Consider the following 20,655-nt stretch of genomic DNA (forward strand, 5'->3'; position numbering starts at 1 on the left):
CTTACAGCCAAGGACTAACTTCAGTGTGAAGAGAAACAGGATCACTGCAAGTCTACTGTGTTACATTCTTGACCCCCTCCTCTTTAATTGACAGAGCTCTTGTCAACAGGCTTTCTCACCCCAGACTCCTCCTTTTTCCTTTATCCTGAGAAAACTTCTAGGAAATTCTCTGTGCCCATCTTTTGCTCCCTTTCTTTTGATGCTAGATGAATTCTCAGGGGAGGATTGAAAGTCACAGTCATGTGACACCTGGATCATGAGGCTGAAACACTTGATTGGGCTTTCTCAGAACTTTCCTGTGACCAGTGTGGTCTCCTCTGCCCCACAGCCATCTTGAGTGAGCTCTTACAGAGGGAGAATCGTGTCCTGCACTTCTGGACCCTGAAGAAGCGGCGGTTAGACCAGTGCCAGCAATATGTGGTATTTGAGCGTAGTGCCAAGCAGGTATGTCCATTGCTTCTCCTGGCTTTGCCTCAGTTCTGGGCAGTATCCAGAGGCCCAGCTTACCAGGGCTTGCGTCAGATTGGAAGAAGGCCACAGCAGCAGACAGAATGGAAATGGGAGGTGGGAATGAAGAGAGCAGGGAGAATAGGTTGTCACCTATGGGTAATTGAATATTTACCACACACTCTGTTCTGAGTTTGGTACCAGGAGATATGTGGGGATGCTGTGGCTCCCAATATGCCCTGAGCTCATTGGAGACTCCTGGCCCTGGCCTGGAAGAATTTGTAGTCTGTTGGAGAAGATTTCTCCTAACTGGGGGGTCGTGGTGGGAATGCTTTAAATTGGAGTTTAACTCATTCAGAAAAGCAAATCCAGAGCTCCGTACTGAGCAAATCATGTCAGTATCTCCTGGATACATCCAATTGTTCCCATGATGAATTTTCATATTGACGTTGTGGCATGATTTCCTACTGATAGTTGTTACCCTTTGGGGGGACTGAGTGGGTTGTTTTCTCCCACAGGCACTGGACTGGATTCAAGAAACAGGTGAATATTACCTCTCAACACATACCTCCACTGGAGAGACCACAGAGGAGACTCAGGAACTGCTGAAAGAATATGGGGAATTCAGGGTACCTGCCAAGGTAGGAGGCTCCCCAGACCTCTCATTTCAAATCTAGCAACAGCTTCCTAGCTAGGCTCCATTCTTGTGGCCTTCCCTTCCCCCCTTCATTAACGTGCACCGCTGCACTATCCTACCTCCCTACTTTCAGTCATCTTTCATGAAAGTTCTGTGCTCCAGCTCAGTGGATGTATTTTCTTGCCTCTGACAGATACAGTGTGTGCTTTCTGCCTCTGCACATTTCCCATACGATTTTTCCTGCCCTACATTCCTTTCCCTTCCCTCTAGTGTGTGCTTTTTAAAAGGAGCCCACCTTTCCAATCCAGTGCTGCTTCCTCTGTTATCCTGGAATGGTTCTGTTGGCAACTACAGGGTAGCAGGTCCAGTTAAGAAGCTTCCAGAAATGGCAACAGCCTCCTGCCCCACCTCACTCCCACTGACCAAAACTAGCCTGTGTTAAGCAGCCATAGTTGGTTTTAATCTTCATAATCACTAAAATAAATTTTAAATAAAAAACAAATTAACTTTGAGTCCCAGAAGAGTACAGTGACCCTCATGATTGAATGGGGCAATAGAGTTTATTATTATACTCTGCTCCAAAGAAATAGATCAAGTAGGAAAAAAAGCACTGAATACAATGCTACTTTCAATGTAAACGCACTGATATAAAAAAAAGTGAGATAGAGAACTTGACTGAGGATAAGACAAAAACAGTGGTGTACACCAAGACAATCCAGTTAGGAGGATACAAATGATATTTTCCTTGTGGGTTTCAAATTGTGTAAGGCATCAAGGCACAAAGTTTTAGTGAAGCTTAAATATATTGATATGTGAAAGAGCCATTTCTTCAGAAAGCAAACGTTTTTACATTCTTTTTGTTCTTATTTTCTCCCTACAATTCAGTAGTTTTCAGTATATTCACAAGGCTGTGTAACTGTTGCAATTTCTTAGTTCTAAAGTGTTTCCCTGGCTCCAGAGAGAAACACCTATTACCAGTCATTCCCCAGCCTTCCCTCCTGTTGGTCCCCAGCATCCACGGTCAACTTTCTGTGTTTACAGATTTGCCTGTTCTGGACATCTCATATAAAGGGTGTCATATCATTTATGATGTTTTCTTGGTGGGATTATTTCCCTTGGGATGTTTTATGATTCAGCAGTGTCAATACCTCATTCCTTGTTATGGCTCAAAATATTCTGTTGTACAAACGCTTTTTGTTTTTTTGTTTTTTGTTTTTTTAAAGATTTTATTATTATTATTGGAAAGCCGGATATACACAGAGGAGGAGAGACAGAGAGGAAGATCTTCCATCCGATGTTTCACTCCCCAAGTGAGCCGCAACGGGCCGCTACACGCCAGTCCGATTCTGGGAACCAGGAACCTCTTCCGGGTCTCCCACACGGGTGCAGGGTCCCAAAGCTTTGGGCCGTCCTCGACTGCTTTCCCAGGCCACAAGCAGGGAGTTGGATGGGAAGTGGAGCTGCCGGGATTAGAACCGGCGCCCATATGGGATCCCAGGGCTTTCAAGGCGAGGACTTTAGCCGCTAGGCCATGCCGCCGGGCCCAACACTACTTTTTGTTTGCCATTCATCACTTGATGGACATTTGGGTTACTTTGAGTTTTTGACCATAAATAATGTTGATGTGAGCATTTATGTGCTTGTTTTGCTGCAAACATGTTTTCAGTTCTCTTAGGTGCATACCAGGGAGTAGGATAGCTGGGTTATATGGTGGCCCTATGTTTAAGATATTGAAGAACTACCAAACTATTTTTCAAAGTGGCTACACCGTATTACATTCTTATCAGGAATGTATAAGGGTTCCAATAACTCCACATCCTGGCCCACACAAAATCTGTCCCTGTCTCTTCATATCCCAGAGAGTGTGAAGGAGGATCCATTAAGGTTTTAACTTGAATGTGCCAATGCCTACTTACGTTGAGAAAAAAGAAAAAAAAACTTGTTTAAACTGATTATTTTACATCTGAAAGTGAAAGAACATTCTTCTTAACCAATCAGAATTAAGCAATAATGAAAGTGACTGGAGCTCTGGGCACAATAAATTATGTTTTCTTGAAAATCAGACAGCAAGGGCCTGGCAGCGTGTCCTAGTGGCTAAGGTCCTCGCCTTGAACGTGCCAGGATCCCACATGGGCGCCGGTTCTAATCCTGGCGGCTCTACTTCTTCTCTATCTCTCCTTCTCTATATATATCTGACTTTGTAATAAAAATAAAATAAATCTTAAAAAAAGAAAAAAGAAAATCAGACAGCAAGGAAAGTGAGTACTGGGACTCTCAGACCAAGAAAATAGGAGTTAAACAATTCAGATAAAAGGTGGACATGATTCAGTTTCCAGGTTTCCTAAGAGAAATATAGCTCTTACATGATGGGCTTTTAATTTTCACGTAGAGCAACAAATGATCCCCTGTGAAGCAAATATGAAGTTGTATCTTAAGAAGGCATTACCTACATAAGGAGCTCAGTAATCTCATATCTATAAAAATGCATATAGTAAATACAAAGATTATCATTAAATTATAAGAATAATATCAAGAAGGCTAAATCTTAAGGAATTATAAAATGTAGAAAACTAACATCTTTTTAAAGACATTATTCAAAGTAACAATGTTGGAAAGATGTTATAATATTAATTGATCAAACAAAAAACAAAGAAAGGTTGAAGGTGGGAGAAGGAAAGAGAGAGGGAGACAGAGGCAAAAACATATACTACCAAACACTTTTTTGCATAACATCTAACTTTTCCTGCAGCTCATGTACCATTTGAAATGGAAAGGATAGAACTTACATTAGGGCACAAGGTTTGAGTTCCAAAATGGCTTCAGTTGTGAAGGAGAAAAGATGCTGCGGCCTGATTGTAGAAGTCAAGAAAATCAAAGTGATTTGGCTTAACCTCTTAGAGAAACCTAATTTAGCTCTATGAACCTAGCCTCACTGTGGGAGATGGCAGCTGAGATGTCACCCAAGACCAGCAGCAACTCAAGCAGCTATATCATCTGGTGGTGGCTTAACATGCTGCACCATGTTGCCAGCCCCTATACTTCTCATTTTGACATTCAGTTACATAATATCCTGAGTTATTTAATTGTGACTTAATGGTTACTCAGATTATTATATGTGAAATTGTGTCCCTTCTGGAGATTATAAACTGTGTGAAATAAACATATTTCCAAGCCTTTGTCCAAGTGCCCTGTACTCAGGGCTATGGAGAGAATGTGTTGAACAAATTCCTGTTAGACATGAAATTCAGCCAGCACATGGCAATGGTTCTACCTTCCTTAGTCCTGTAGATACTAACTTCATTAAACCATTTCTATTAGAAACTAAAGACAAAATCCTATGGTGAAAGGGACATAATTCAGTCCTACCAGCTGGATTTCTTTGGCATATGTCAATTTATGTGGCATTTAGAACCTATACCTAAGGGTAGTACAGTCAATGGATAGAATCAGGAATAAGGAATCATGGCAAATAGGCTCTTCCATGTACTGGTGGGGTGAACCCAGGCCTGTCCTAGGCCTCCCTAAGCCTTGATTTTTTTTTTTTGGGGGGGGGGGTGATTGAAAGAGACCTATATCATCTACTCCCCCTATTCCCTAAGGATGTTTTAATATCCAAATGAATCCTGGGCGTGATGTTAACATACTCTGTAAACTGGTAAATCTCTTATAAAAGAGATTCTCAAGTCAATATCAATTATAATGGTCAGTATTTGTGTCTCCTGAGTTCCTACTGTAATTGAGTGCATGATGTGTTCCTGGAACTGTTATAAACATTGTATTTGATCAGCCCTTGTATACCCACAGCAGGCCTGCACAGTAGGTGTTATTATGAGAGTAAACTTAGTCCAGTAACTTAAGTCCATTTTTTGGATCAGCAAACCAAGGAGAAGGTGAAGCTTCTGGTTCAGCTGGCAGATAGCTTTGTGGAAAAAGGCCACATCCACGCCACGGAGATAAGGAAGTGGGTGACCACGGTGGACAAGCACTACAGAGACTTCTCCTTGAGGATGGGGAAATATCGGTACTCCCTCGAGAAGGCCCTAGGAGTCAACACAGAGGTAGGTGTGGGGTACTGCTGCCTGGATGATGTTCCTTCTCAGGCCCTACAGAAGCACTGCTCTCAAGCAGTCCTGTCGAGCTGCTGTTCCCCTGAGCCCTTGTGTTGTGATGAGGAAGCAAGGGTCTCACTGATCCCTTTGTCTCCTGGCCACCGTGCCTAGTGCTTCATAATCCTCTACGATGGAGTGGCCAGAAATGGGGCTGATGGGTGCAGCATAGAGCTTTCCAGTATGCAGAGTGAGTGATTGGCTTGGAGGACTAAACCCACTATCTTGGTTTCATCAGCACCCTCTTCCACACAATTATGTTAATCAGCAAGTGATTAGAGTCCCCAGTGTGAACAATAGCGCTCTTTCAAGAATAGAGGGTACCATTTGCACAAAGGCTATTTGGTATTTCAACTGAAAAGAGGTAATATTTGCCATGAAGCAAAGAAAGACTGACTTTTAATCTCTGCTTCATAATAGGGGTCAGTAACCCATGAATTAAGAGCTAAATGCAGCTTGGCAATTTAATGCTAAGATTTCTAATTCTTAACTCTTTAAAAAGACCTGTGCTCTGGAGCAGAGAAACCTAGAGAGTGGTTTGAAATGGACACAAAACAGTAAAATTGAGTCAGTTAACATTTCCTTCAGGTTTTCATCTGTGAAGTTGTTTTTATTTTTTTTTCTACAAGATTCTGTAACCTATAAATATCCAATGATAGTTGAAATAAACAGAGATGAGCAATTAGAGATTTCAGTCATTATTCTAACATTTAGTATTCTCTTTTGCCAGGGAAATTGCTTGTTTAAATAAAAATATTTAGTTTGATTGTTTTCTTTGGAAAGGCAGAAGGCTTTTTTAAAAAAAAGGTCTGTTTCACATTTATTTTCATTTTAAGAATGAATCTTAAACTAATTTGTGTGTGTATTTAAATTTAATTAGGACCAAAGGCCTCAGGGAAATAAAAACATAATTATCAAATATCTTCATTGTTTTTTCTTACTGCAGATATTAGCCCTAAATATTAGTCTAGAACATTTTAGATTTTTCTTATTTGGAACAAAAAAAAAACCAGTTTGCCATGAAGAAGTGATTGTGGATGGCAATCTGTAGGATCTCCTGTTGTTTTTTTTTTTTTATCTCTTTCTGATTTTTTTTCTCTGTTTCTCCCCTGGTTACCTCCCCCAACTTGGATGAGTTGATTTCCAAAGCATCTTCAAGGTGACCTCTATGACCCCTCTGTAGGATAACAAGGATCTGGAGCTGGACATCATCCCAGCAAGCCTTTCAGATCGTGAGGTCAAGCTGCGGGACGCCAACCATGAAATTAATGAAGAGAAGAGGAAATCAGCCCGGAAGAAAGAGTATGTGTTGGGGAACTCCCACCCCAACAGAATTCCCACAACTGGGTTTGGCTTTCACTGCCCGCATGACAATTCAGCACAGACTCATGACCCTGATGAGGTTGCAGTGTAGACAGGATACTACCGTTGAGAAGAAGGTGCACTCTGGAAGCCTAAGGCTCTTCTACCTGTCCTTTCCCTGAATTCTCTCCTTGCAGAAAACCTTCTTGAATCATAGCATTTCATTTCATAATCTCAAGACTCCACATGAACAAATTAAAATTTTTTCCCTCTTTCCAAATTTAGTTTTCCCTTCTGAGTTCCTACTTTTGGTTTCTTAGATTGAGGCTCTGAAGGAGGCTTCAGCTTAACTCTTGCTCCTTATGTCAGTTCTTCCACCAAATTTTCTTTTGGGTCATTTTTTCTCTTGTGACCCTTGTCACTGGAAGTTGGAATCATTTGCCAGAACTTCCCTGGCCTTCCTGCTTCCCATCGCTACCAGTTCACCTGCGCAATGATGCCTGCTTTACCTTGTGATGTTGTGTTTTGTTGTTACTGACCCCAGTATTCTTCCTACCACCATCCTAACTGCTGTATATGCCCAACATTCTATCAACACCCTACATTCATTTTCTCGTTTATTCTTCCTGTCACTTCTATAACTATGATGATTTCAGTTTATGTCTATTTATATGAAACTCCAAAAAAAGCTAAAGAATTTCTCCTAAGCCACACAAACAGTAAATAGTAGAGCCAAGATTTACTTTTTTTAAGGTTTATTTTATTTTTAAAATAAATCTGATATACAGAGAGGAGAGACAGACAGGAAGATCTTCCGTTGATGATTCACTCCCCAAGTGACCACAACAGCCAGAGCTGGCCCCATCTGAAGCCAGGAGCCTGGAACTTCCTTCAGGTCTCCCATGCGGATGCAGGGTCCCAAGTCTTTGGGCCATCCTCGACTGCTTTTCCAGGCCACAAACGGAGCTGGATGGGAAGCAGGGCTGCCGAGATTAGAACTGGTGCCCATATGGGATCCCAGCATGTGCAAGGCAAGGACTTTATCCGCTAGACTACCACACCGGGCCCCAGGATTTACTTTTTAAAAAATATATGTATATTTATTCATCTAAAATGCAGAGAGAGAGAGAAAGAGATTGAGATTTATCTATTGTCCATTCACAGCTTTACTTCCCAAATGGTTATAAGGGCCAGGAGGATACTGTAACTCTGTCCAGGGCTCCCACATGGGTTGTGGAGACCGAAGCACTTGGACAATCTTCTGCTGCATTCCCAGGTGCATTATCAGGAAGCCAGATAAGAAATAGAATAGCTGGGGCCAGTGCAGTTGCTCAATAGCCGAATCCTCAGTCTTGCAGCACCAGCATCCTGTATGGAGGGATGGTTTGTGTCCTAGTGGCTCTACTTCCAATCCAGCCCCCTGCTTGTGGGCTGGAAAAGCACCAGATAGTAGCATAAGTCCTTGGACCCTGTCCCCCAAGTGAGTGAACTTGAGGAAGCTCCTGGCTCCTGGCTCCTGACTTTGTATCAGCTCAGTTCCAACTGATGAGGCTATTTGGGTAGTGAATCAGTGGATGGAGGATCCTGTGTTTTTCTCTCCATAAATATTCCTTTCAAATGAAAAAAAAAGATCTTAGAAAGAAAGAAAGCAAGAGAGAGAGAAGAAAATAAAAAGAAAAGAAAATAGAACCGGGATTTGTACCCTCACCAATGGGATGTGTCACAGAAGGTGGCTCAGGCCGCTGTGTCATAAAGCTGTCTCTGCAGCCAGAATTTAAACCAAGTCCAAGTGACTCTTCATTGTTCTGTATGTTGTGATTCATTTCCTTTGTGTCTTCATTGGCTCCAGATTGGCTCCAAATTTTAAATGTGTTTTTACTGCCTCAGGATAGTGATCACTCTCCTCAAAATGATATCATGTGGCCTCATCTAAGTCAATCTTATTAAAATACATTCCAATTCAAATGGTATGCTTCAATCAGATCGCTTAACCAGCTCCTTTCGGGTTTAGGAGTAAGTTGTACACAGTTGTTCATGTAGTATTCTTGACCTTCAATTCTCTCTTTTTCGTTCATCCTTTTTACTTGCCTTTCCATTCCCTCCGCTTCCCTCCTTCTCTCCCTTCCCCTCCTGTCCTGCTTTCCCTCCCTCTCTTCTCTCTCCTCCCTTCCCTTGCTCTCCCTTCCCTCCCCTTCTGCTTCCTTCCTTTTGTTCTTGACTGTTTGGTTTTATCTTGCTCCCGTCTATATCCTGGTAACTATTTACTAAGTCTCATCCATTCTCTGTGAATTCTTTATCTGTAGCCTCTGCTGTCATTGGTCCATTCCTTTCTGAACTTTATCACGTATTATTTTTTATCTGTAGTGATTCATATTTCAATTATTCAGCTGATTCCTCAGAAATCTAACTAGATGATAAACTGCTTGAAGTCAAAGATGTATTTATATGCTATTACATGAACCAAGCTTGGCTAGGAGAGGAATGAAGATAGCATCACTGATTGAGAAAAGCCTGATAGAATAAAATTGATATGGACACTGAAATAGAGGGATTAAGGGTCAGAAAGCTGTAACACCGATTTTCTTAAAGTTGAGGGAGATTGCAGCCTTGAGAGGCCTTCCAATACCAGGTGACTTGGTGTAGCCATTCAGATTCAGTGTCTTTGTCTAGTGAATAATAGAACTTAGGGAAATGAAAATGGGAAACTGGTCCAGTGAGTGAATTGGCAAGGTCAGAGTAGGAAGCTGCCACTCAAATTTTCTCCTTGGTCAACAGTAGCTCTTGAGGAGTAGAGAACAGAGGATATTGGAATGTGGGCATTTTGGAAGAATTTGAAATTGCCCGAAATTTTCTTAAATCAAATCCCTTGTTTTCTCAGAATAAGAATAGATAGAAGTAGTCATGGAGACCTGGGACCAGCTTTTCATTTGTCTTGCTCTGTTTTCTAAGTATTTCAGCCTCAGTCTCAGAAATTCCAGGTACGCAAAACATGTTTTTTATCTTTGGATGCTTGCTGGGAATTGTTTACCCGCATTTCACACTAATCAGGGATTACAGGGCATTTGACAGTGGGCACAATGAACTCTGTTAAGCTTGCAAACTTTTTTGTTGTTCTCTGATTTCATTGTTTTGGGCTCCCAAAGTCTCATATTCAGAGAGGTCTGGAGTGCCTTCATGAAGAACGTTTGAGCAGACTAGATAGTGCTAGAAACAACATAGATAAAGAACTCTGCGCAGTTTGTTTTATTAAGACCTCAGAGCGAAAGGAACAGAAGCTGGTGTGCAGAGTCCAAAGCTGTTTCCCTTGGGGATTCTGTTGGTTCCTTGGGGCCAGAGGTGACCAAGTATGCCACCTGATACTCTGAGGTGTCTGCCTTGTTGATTCCCTCTTAGGCTGTGTAGATGACTGCGTTCCAGTTCACATGGTGTTCTGCCCAAATGTGTGTACATGCACACTGCTGCATACAAATTCTCCTGTTTTGTAAGGATGCTATTTACATTTTATTAGGACCCACTCTATCCACATTCCACAGTGCCTCTATTTCCAAATAAATCAAAACTGGGGTTCTGTGGATTAAGACAAACAATTCCATCCATGATGGGAGGGGAAAGTGGAGCTTACGTTTAATCAAATCTTCCCCCTGGGCTACTTCTGTGGCACCAAAGAGGGGAGTAAAGAATGGATGGGAAGATAACAAAATGGGTTTGGGGATAGTGGAGATAGAGTGTGAAGACAGGCGAAACTCTAGGCAGCAGATGAAAAAGAACAATGCGGGCCTGGCGCAGTGGCCTAGCGACTGAAGTTCTCACCTTGAACGCCCCGGGATCCCATATGGGCGCCGGTTCTAATGCCGGCAGCCCCACTTCCCATCCAGCTCCCTGCTTGTGGCCTGGGAAAGCAGTCAAGGAGAGCCCAGGGCTTTGGGACCCTGCACTCGTGTGGGAGACCCGGAAGAGGTTCCTGGTTCCCGGCTTCAGACCAGCGCAGCACTGGCCGTTGTGGTCACTTAGGGAGTGAATCATCAGACGAAAGATCTTCCTCTCTGTCTCTCCTCCCTGTATATCTGACTTTGTAATAAAAATAAATAAATCTTTAAAAAAAAAAAAGAACAATGCTAGAAAACCCAAGGTAATAAAATCAAGGAGAGTATTTCAAAGCCCATCAATTCATGTTCCTTCTGATCTTTCTTCTTTCCTAGCTTCTTATCTACAGATCATTTATTCACTGAATGTTTGCCAAGCGCCTGCCATATGATAGGCACTTTACTTACATGTTCCTGTTTAATCTTTGCAACAGTTCTGTTTGTTCAGCTATTTTATAAGTAAGCCATTTGCAAGTTAGAATAGCAAGTCCTACCTGTAGTCAATGACAAAGTCAAAATTCAGCTTCTGTTTGACTCTGAAGCTTCCATACTTTCTGCTTCCCAACAGAGAAGAGTAGGAACCTAGCAACTAATTAATTTCTGTAGAAGGGGAACTTTTTGAATGAATCACCAGCAGTTTAATAGGCCATAGCTAGAGCAATTTATTGCTTTAAGGAAAATTCTACTAAGATAAGGATCCAGGAAATGATGCTCCTTGTTTAGTATTTCTTGTGAAATTTCTAGTAAGGAAAACTATGAGGGTACTGTTTCTCACAAATTTCCTATAATAGAACCTGTGGAAATAGGAATTCTCATTATGAACTCCATGAAAACTGACATAGAAAATATAAATTATAAATATATGGTTTGTATTAGGTTAGGTATTACATGCCTGCTAGCAAACACCATTTCTAATCGATAGTTATAGAGAGGCATGAAGTAGCTAATACTCCAGTGAAGCCAAACAGCATAAATTTGATAGTGCTGAAGAAAAGAGGAGGTGCTCCAGACCTTCAAGATGTATGACACCCTTGGTGGGAGTCTGGAGAACAGCCACTGAGCACTGTTCACTATGCTGTGCTCATGATATGCTCTGTGCCCATCAGTTTATGATGTGAGTAGACCCCATTAGACAAAGTGTCTAGGGGCAGACATTTTGGCATAATGGTGGTTAAGATACTGCTTGGAATGCTCACATTCCATGTCAGAATGCTAAGGTTTGAGTCCCAGCTCTTCTCTTGATTCCAACTGCCTGATAACATGCAGCATGGGAAGCAACTGGTCTTGGCTCTGGTAGTTAGATCTCTGCTGTCCACGTGAGAAGCCTGGATGGAGTTCTCAGCTCCTGGCTTTGTGTGCTGGCCTGGTCCCAGCTATTGACAGCATTTGGGGAGTGAACTGATGATGAGAGCTCTCTGTCTCCCAGATAAATAAATATTTTTTAAATAAACCTGTTTTTAAAACAGTGAGTATTTTTTAAAAATAAATAATGCCTAGTTAGTTAAAAGTTTAATCCAGGTCAGAGGTCGGCAACTGAAGATCAAATTTGAGCCATTGATTTATGTAGTCTAAAAGCTAAAAATCATAATTTTTACATTTTTAGACATTGAAAAAGGGAATATTTTGTAACACATGAAATTTGGTAAAACTTAATTTCAGTGTCCATAAAGAGTTTGAATGGAACACAGCCATTATTATTTTTGCTAAAGCATTGTCTTTGAATCCCCTGTGCTGAATGTTCATGACTGAGTTGATGTGACAAACACTGAGTAGCCTACATGTACTTCCCATCTGGCTCTGTACAGAAAAAGTTGGTAACCGCTGCTATTGGTGACATATTGAAATCTTTCTGTAGCTTCGAAATCTGGTTTTGTTTGTGGTACTGGGAATTATTTAGGTTTACAAACTCTATTAAACAGATACTATTTCTGTAGGAGTTGTGAAAAGAAATGTAGGCCACTGAGATTTAAGCTCTCCAGTAAGTGAGATTGAATATGAACAATCCTGCCTCTCAGACACACACACACACACACACACACTGGTGCATATGTGCAAGTGAAGCACAGAATCACAGAATGGTAAAACTGGGCGTATAGGGGAGAAAGAACATAGACATGGCTGAGCAAAGATTTGTTTTAGGAATGCAGATCAAGTCACCAGGGTGAAAATGACTCAAAGGTGGAGGGTTCAGTTTGAAAGGCAGGGGGCACAATTGGATATTCAAGAATGTCATCAATGCTGTGGATAGGAAGTGAGGTAGAAGACGGAGAATATACCTGTAACCAGCTAAAAGTCTGTGTATTTCCTTCTAGATTCATTATGGCTGAGCTACTGCAGACTGAGAAGGCTTATGTGAGGGACTTGCACGAGTGCTTGGAGGTAAGTCCCATAGTAATCAGTTCACAGCTGTATTTTTAAAAAATGACTTCCTTGCCAGGTCAAGTATTTGAGCAGAGCTCACTGCTCTTGTTCTCCAAGAGAGTAATGAATGAAAAAGCCAACCCGAGGAAATCTTTCTCCCAGGGTTAACAATAATTGCATGAGAGCTTGGAGCAGTTTTGAAAAGAAAGTTGAAATTCTTCTTAGTGTGCAACTACTTCAATTCAAAATAAAAACCAGTGAACTCATATTGGGACTGAAAATGTGCATGCTATCCCCTTCCACATTCAGACACACACTCAAGCCCACACACCTTTAGTCAATAATGAGAAGACTGGATAGAGTTTGTGATCTTGCTAAAGCTCAGGGTGGGACACGTTTGATTTCCTTCGGTTCTGCTTGCTTAACATCTCTTGGTGCATGCTCTGGAAGCATTCCTGCTCAGAGCATCACTCCACCAGCGTCGTGAGGCTGCTTGTGCTGTGTGTATCTCATGTGGCATTGCTTGCCAGTGATAACACTGTTACTGTCTTACAGACCTACCTGTGGGAAATGACCAGTGGTGTGGAGGAGATCCCCCCTGGGATCCTCAATAAAGAGCACATCATCTTTGGAAACATCCAGGAGATCTACGATTTTCATAACAAGTAGGTTGATGGAAGGTTTGAGGGCCGTGAATCCCAGACAGCAGGCTTCCAAATAGGAGAATCCAAGCTACTTGGCATACAACACCTACCTAGTTAAGACTGCATGGTCAGTTTTCTGAAACAGCTGCTTTCTCACTGTTGTCCAAACTTCCTGATGAGGAATGAAGTTGAGTATTCTGCAGGCTCTCTCTCCAGGTTACCTCAGGGAGCTAACTGGCAACATTCTCATCTAGCCAACCAGAAGAGTTACCAGAGAACAGGTGGAGCTTCCCCTCAGTAAAACCTGGGGGAAACCCAGACATCCCAATTCAGCTGAGACTAATCTTTCTATCTGGATAGGTTTTGGAATTTCCAATTCCTTTGAAGTTTTTTTTTTCCTTTATCTAAATAATTCCTTCATCAGTTATCCTAGTATCCTGACCCTCAACTAAGTAACAACAATAACTAAAATAAGTGAATAATCAGAGTCCTTAATAAAATAAATCTCTTTACAGCATTTAGGGGAGAATATGATTATTACTCTGTTTTGTGGAAATAAGTAGAATTATGGAGCACCAAAATCTTTTGTTTTTTAGTTTTTATTTTGAGCTTTTTAATTTTATGATACAATTTCATAGAGAATGGGATTTCCCCACCACCACCACCAAAATCCCACTGCCCGACTGATTTTCCCCAAGTTGCTACAATAGCATAGTCCTTCATAAGAAGTGATGATTCCATCAGTCTGTTATTTAGGTGTGCCCGACATTGCTGGTACAGACAATGTCTGACAATCCAGAATCCTATTGTCTACACATTTCCAACAGTTTCATTGGGAGTCCATCTTTGATTTGAAAGCAGGGATGTATATTGCATTGTATCCCCACATTTGGATATGGTAGTCTCTATTACTCCATCATTATATATTCCCTTAAATGAGAAACCATGAAATAAAGTCAACAACCTATATGAATTAGGACAACAACAAAACTACAACACCATGGAGTCAAAAAAATGCACCACTGAATAACTAACACATGAGCCCCAAAATCTTTTAACTGTATTACAACATTTTTTTCTGACTTACAACTTAATTTAAGAGTCTTTTATTGCAGTGTCCAAAACACATTTCATGGTTAATAGAGAGTCAATAAGAACATTCATGTAGTTTGTTATGTAAACAACCAATGAGAATACTCCTGTTACCAGCATGCAAAGAGAGGGAATCTCAAGACAGGAGGAAGAACACTGCACAAAGTCCCTGAGCTCTGTGGAGCCCCTGCTTGCAGAAAAATAGCCAGCTGGGCTAACCGGAGCCCCTGCTTGCAGAAAAATAGCCAGCTGGGCTAACCGGAGCCCCTGCTTGCAGAAAAATAGCCAGCTGGGCTAACCGAGGCTCTTTTTCTGAGTGGGAACACTGGAGACACAACAGCCAGCTCTAAGAAGTCCTGAGGAACCCGTGAGCAGTGGGGTCCAATATAGTGCCCAATAAAGCCACAGTGTTACAGTATCGTGTAATTGACATTAATGGTAACTTTTGCTTATTAGGGTATTCTGCATTAAAAGCAAGGAACTCTTGGGGCAGATGGTAAAGATGTCAGTTGAAATGCACGCATCCTACATTGAAAAACCTGGACTCAATCCCTGGCTGCAGTTCCCAATTCTATCTTTCAGCTTTTGCAGACTCTGAGAGAAAGCAGGGGATGGCTGAGGTAGCTGGGTCACTTCCACACATGTAAATTGAGTCCCCTGGGACCCTGGCTTCAGATTGGCCCAGATCCCTGCTGATGTGGTCATTGAGAGAATAGCTAAAAGACAAAAGCTCACTCTCTCCCTCTGTCTCTATGCCTCTCAGTTAAATCGAAATCGAAGAAGTCTATAATGTACTGAAAATCTATTGACCAAAAATACTCATACTTTAAATTAGCCACAATTTAAGGGGACAGCCAAGAAAATAAAGCTGTATTTTAATTACTTGTAGTATCTGAGAGCTGAAACTTGCTGTGATTATTTGTTTTAGTATTTATTTATTTTTACTGGAAAGTCAGAGGTACAGAGTGGAAGAGAGACAGGAAGATCTTCAAGCCACTGATTCATTCCTGAAGTGGGCACAACAGCCGGAGCTGAGCCGGTCCTAAGCCAGGAGCCTAGAGCCTCTTCCTGGTCTCCCACGTGGGCACAGAGTACCAAGGCTTTGGGCTGTCCTTGACTGCCCTCCCAGGCCACAAGCAGGGAGCTGGAAGCAGAGCCACCAGGATATCAACCAGCACCCCTATGGAATCCCAACATGTGCAAGGTGATACTGTACTCTTAATGTTTGAGAATCTTAAGCAAGTAGCTGATGCTGTAGTGCATGAGATGAAGCTGCTCTCTGCAGTGCCAGTATCTCATATGGACACCAGTTTGAATCCCAACTGCTCCACTTCCAGTCAGGCTCCCTACTAATGTGCCTGGGGAAACAGCAAAAGATAGCCCAAGATCTCGGGCTCCTGCACCAGGTAGGAGACCTGGATGAGGCTCTTGGCTTCTGGTTTCAGCTTGGCCCAGCCCCAGTTGTTGTGGCCATTTGAGGAGTGACCTGGCAAATATAAGATCTTGCTTTCTTGTGCTCTCTCTCTCTCACACACACTCTCCCATCCCTTTATCTTTCAAATAAATGCAAATAAATCTTTTTAAAAAAGGAAAAAGAAAATTTCTAGCAAATAAGGGGAAAGGCCAGTTGGTTTAACTGGAACTGTGCTTTCTGTAGGGGACCATGTCTTTCACTGTGTCACTCAATGCTTAGCACATAGTGAACTTCCAATGAATATTTATTGGATGGTTGGCTGGAAGGATGGAGGGATAGGTGGACAATCTAAAAATAAAATGACAATTTGCAGAGTTATCACTAGTGCCAAAGTTATAATTCAATCTTTTGTTTGTAGCAGTCCCAAGGCAAGGAAAACTGCCAGGCATTATTATTTCCTTCATCACTATCAGAACCTTTTAGACAAGCAAAGCAATTAAATTTCTGGATGAAAGAGTTTCTTGGGCATTTTTTTTTTTTTAAAGATTTATTCATTTTATTACAGCCAGATATATACAGAGGAGAGACAGAGAGGAAGATCTTCCGTCCGATGATTCACTCCCCAAGTGAGCCGCAACGGCCGGTGCGCACTAATCCGAAGCCGGGAACCAGGAACCTCTTCCGGGTCTCCCACGCGGGTGCAGTGTCCCAATGCATTGGGCCTTCCTCAACTGCTTTCCCAGGCCACAAGCAGGGAGCTGGATGGGAAGTGGAGCTGCCGGGATTAGAACCGGCGCCCATATGGGATCCCGGGGCGTTGAAGGCGAGGACTTTAGCCGCTAGGCCACGCCGCCGGGCCCAATTCTTGGGCATTTTTTAATGAGACCCTCCAGTTGTCCGAATGCCTATTTATTCTTCAGAAATACTTCTCTAAGTGGTCACTTTTGAGCCTAAAAATATGAAAAGTATCTTTAGGGGGAAAAAATTTTGTTTAAAGGGAAAGTGACAGAGAGAGAGACAAATGTTCCGCCTGCTTGTTCATTCCCGGAAATGGCCACAACAGCCAGATCGTAAAGCCAGGAGCTAGAAACTCCCTTCAGGTCTTCCATGTAGGTTGCAGTGGCTCGGGTACTTGGGCTCCCTCTGCTGCTGACCCAGTGTTATTAGCAGGGAGCTGAATCAGAAGTAGAGCAGCTGGACTCTAAACCTAGCTGGCTGTGCCAGTGTTTACTCCCTAAGGATTTTTTAGCCCCAGTTGTTCAGATGTTTAAAGAGTTTCAATTAAGTACTACCCAGCAGAGTAACATACTTCTCTCATGTCTAGTGCATAGCTCAGGTTATCTGACTATACTCAAGAGAAGAGGTGATAGAGAAGGAGGTACATTAGAAGACTGAAAGGTGGGAATGGGAGGGTGTAGGATTAAGATTGGCACTACCTAGATAGCCTAATCAGTTTAGTCCCTAGGAAACTAATATCTACACCAAAAGCTTTATGGTGGGTATGTTACAGATCTCAGCTAGTTAGTATTTATCTGTCCAAATGATGCCATTTTGAAAAATGGCTAAAATGGCCTCTAAGATTAAGTGTGTGACTTTTGTCTTTATAGATATTGAATGGAGGGGCAAATGTTTAGCCTAACAAGATGCCTGTGACCCATATCAGAGTACCTGGGTTTAGTATCTTGCTCTAGTTCTTCATTCCAGCTTTCTGCTAATGCAGTGGTAGCTCAGATAGTTGAGTGCCTACCAGCACAGCACCTGCTGTTGCAGATGTTAGGGAGTGTAAACCAGCAAGTGGCAGCTCTATCTTGCTCTGTTCTGTGCTTTTCAAATAAATAGCATTTTTAAAAGAAAGCAAGCATAAATACTGAATGGTGTCATTTCTAAGCAACTAACAGTGTATAAGAAACAATTTAGTATACAGAGTTTCATAAGTGTGAACAGCAAATTCACTGCAAATTGAATGTTGAAGTGGAATGATCCTTAGTTTTGCCCTCCACTCTCCCTATTTTGTGTTATATCTCTTTTCTACAGACCTAAATATAATGACCATGAAATTTATTTATCCTCAGAAGACCTAGAGCCACTTCTGCTACATTTTGCTAAGTATTCCTGGAGCACTCAGACAGGAGTATATTCCATAAAGAGATTTCCCAAATGCCAGTGGTTTTGTAGATGCAATCCTCTCATTTTGCCCAACCTACCATTTTAAGTCAAGAAAACCCTTCACTTTGCTTTTGTTGTTAGAGATGCGCCCTGGTAAGTGTATGTTTTTGTTTAAAATGCCAACCACTTTCATTTGCATTTGAATTACTTCCTTTTTGCTTTCTGGGAGATGTGATCCTCTGGCAGTCTAAGTGATAATGTTTTCATAAAGCCTGTGGTGTCAGGATTCAGAGGGATCGCTTAACCATCCATTTAAACCCTCCGTGTCTCACCAGGGCTGGGGCCAAGCCTCTTGTCGCGTAACCATCCACTTAAATGTCTCACCAGGGCTAGGGCCAAACCTCTGGTCGCCTAACCATCCACTTCAGCCCTCCATGTCTCACCGGGGCTGGGGCCAAGCCTCTGGGCTTTGGTTGCAGGGCCAGTTGATAATCCTTTTCTGGAAACTCTGTCCTTGTTTCATTTGTCTACCGAGTTGTTGATTTTTTTTTAGCAATTTCTGGGAGCTCTTTACATTTGAGAGGAATTCATTGTTTATTGTAAGAGGTAGAGATATTTGTTTTCAGCTTTTTAACTTTGCATGTGGTGTTATTTTTTAAAAACTGTTATAAAGCATACTTCAAGCTACAAATAAAATAAAATACCATTATCTCCATTTATAGGCTAAGAGACTGAGATCTTGTGCAGGTTGTTTCTCTCTCTCTCTCTCTCTCTCTCTCACACACACACCTCCTTAAAGAACTAGATTCGGGGACTTGTTCTGTGTTCTCTTCCCTTTCCTCACTCCATACATTCCTGACTATATCCCCCATATGCACCTGATTTGATTCATAACTAGCCAGCTTCCATGTGAATCTTCCAAATTTGAAGCACATTTCCATTTCTTCCATAGTGATATCATTCAGGTCACATATGCCTGCTATTGTTACCTGAAGTCAGTCTGTTTCCAACAAGAATTAAAAAGGTAAGTTAGGGTCCAACAACCAAGACTGGACTGCCATCCCTCCAGACCTACATGGAAGCTGTCAGGTTTGGCCTTGACCACTATCTATTTCATACCCAGCATGGTGTTCCCCATCCAAGGCTAGGGGAAAAGGGCCAGCCCTATGGAGCCTGAGTAGGAATTTGGGCCAGACCAAGGACATCAAGGAGCAGTCTGAGGCGGGCAGCAGACATTGAGGGAGTGGGAGATACTCCCGTGAGTGAGCTAGACTGCTTTCTGCCCTCTTACTGAAGTTTCTTGTTTAGTCATACCTGAGCTAGCTTGGAGAGGAAAGTGGTGTCCAGCGAGTTTTGAGGATGAAGCCCCAGTGGTGGATGTGGAGGCAATGCCAGGGAAGAGCTTCAGCTGGAATAGCAGGGAAGACCTGATGGGCAGCGGACATTGGAGGTGGAATTAAAATGACAGATGGAATTTTTACAGGCAGAGATGGCTGATTTGGTGATGGAAAAACGTTAGACGGGAGGCCCTCCACAAGAAGGAAGGCTTGTGAAATCTAGCAGGGAGACCGAGAGAGGCGATGGGAAGAGGTTGACCACGTTCAGCTGAGGGGCAAGTAAAGGTTCTGCTGTTGTTAGAATGTGCCTTGTCCCATCTGTGGCTGTGAAATTGTGGAGGGAAGAGAGGCAGATCAGACTTGGGGCAAGGGTGAGGGTTGCAAGGGGATGGATGAGAGACAGTGAGAGGGGGAGAGGGAGTAAAAGACATAGATCATAAGGGAACAAGAACAGTAAAATGGGTGGGTAATACAGGGAAAAGGAGAGAAGAAAGGAAAGAAGGAAGGAAGGGGGACAATGGCAAACACACAGATGGGTAAATAGAGCTTCAGAAAGAGAGATGGCCAAAGACTAGATCTTCCAATTATAGCTAGCAGGATGAGCAAGGTGGTGCTTTTCAAACACTTTTTATTACTGATAGAAGAAAAAGATTGCAATTATGTTTGGATATATGCATGCTTATATATTATGTGTAATAGAAAAACTGTATTTTTAAAAGCAGCATGCTCACTATGTGTGATGCATGGTGATATTTATTCCTGCTCCTCTTCCTTTTCAATGCTGGTTGCCACCTCTAAATTGATTTTACAAGCCCTTGAAACACCGTGACTTGATCCACAGCTCCATGGCGATGTATTGGCTCCCCCATGTGGTAAGAGAAAGCATGTGCTTCTGACTGCCCTCAGGAGGAGGTTAAAAGGGGGCTGCTTCTTCCTGTCTCTCCTGCCCCCTCCCAACACCACTCACACATACACACTTGCTTAAAATATACATCTTGTGTGTTTTCTATGCTTCTTCCCCACTCCACAAGCCTTTGATATTTCATCCAATTTATAGGAAATCAGACTTGCTAAGCATAGAAGCCTATAAGAAATCTTTAAAGATAATTTAGTTCTGCTCTCTTGTTTTATAGAAACTGAAGCTTGTTTGTGGCCAACGCAAAAAGAAAAAATAGTGATTTAAAGAATCCATCCAGTGTCTTTTTTAAAAAAATATTCAAATGATGAAGAAGAGCAAGCTGAAAGGCCTATTGTGCTTTTTGGGGGGTCCCACCCTCATGGCTACTTACACATCATGTATTGGCCTTCTACCAATATAGCTGTGCCTCTGTTGTTATTGTTGCTCA

At 42.2% G+C, this 20,655-nt stretch overlaps 1 protein-coding gene across 10 annotated transcripts in view; it reads left to right on the forward strand.

Moving 5' to 3' along the window:
* KALRN (kalirin RhoGEF kinase) overlaps positions 1-20,655 on the forward strand; it is a 712,406-nt gene that overhangs the window by 465,869 nt on the left and 225,882 nt on the right. For all 10 annotated transcript variants that reach the window (XM_058662003.1, XM_058661996.1, XM_058662002.1 and 7 more), the window contains exons 20-25: positions 329-444; positions 966-1,088; positions 4,960-5,142; positions 6,374-6,492; positions 12,668-12,734; positions 13,272-13,381. In XM_058662003.1, coding sequence (XP_058517986.1) covers positions 329-444; positions 966-1,088; positions 4,960-5,142; positions 6,374-6,492; positions 12,668-12,734; positions 13,272-13,381 — 718 coding nt within the window. The remainder of the gene's footprint in view (positions 1-328; positions 445-965; positions 1,089-4,959; positions 5,143-6,373; positions 6,493-12,667; positions 12,735-13,271; positions 13,382-20,655) is intronic.

Source organism: Ochotona princeps, chromosome 3 (genome assembly GCF_030435755.1).
Source record: "Ochotona princeps isolate mOchPri1 chromosome 3, mOchPri1.hap1, whole genome shotgun sequence".
Lineage (NCBI taxonomy): Eukaryota > Metazoa > Chordata > Mammalia > Lagomorpha > Ochotonidae > Ochotona > Ochotona princeps.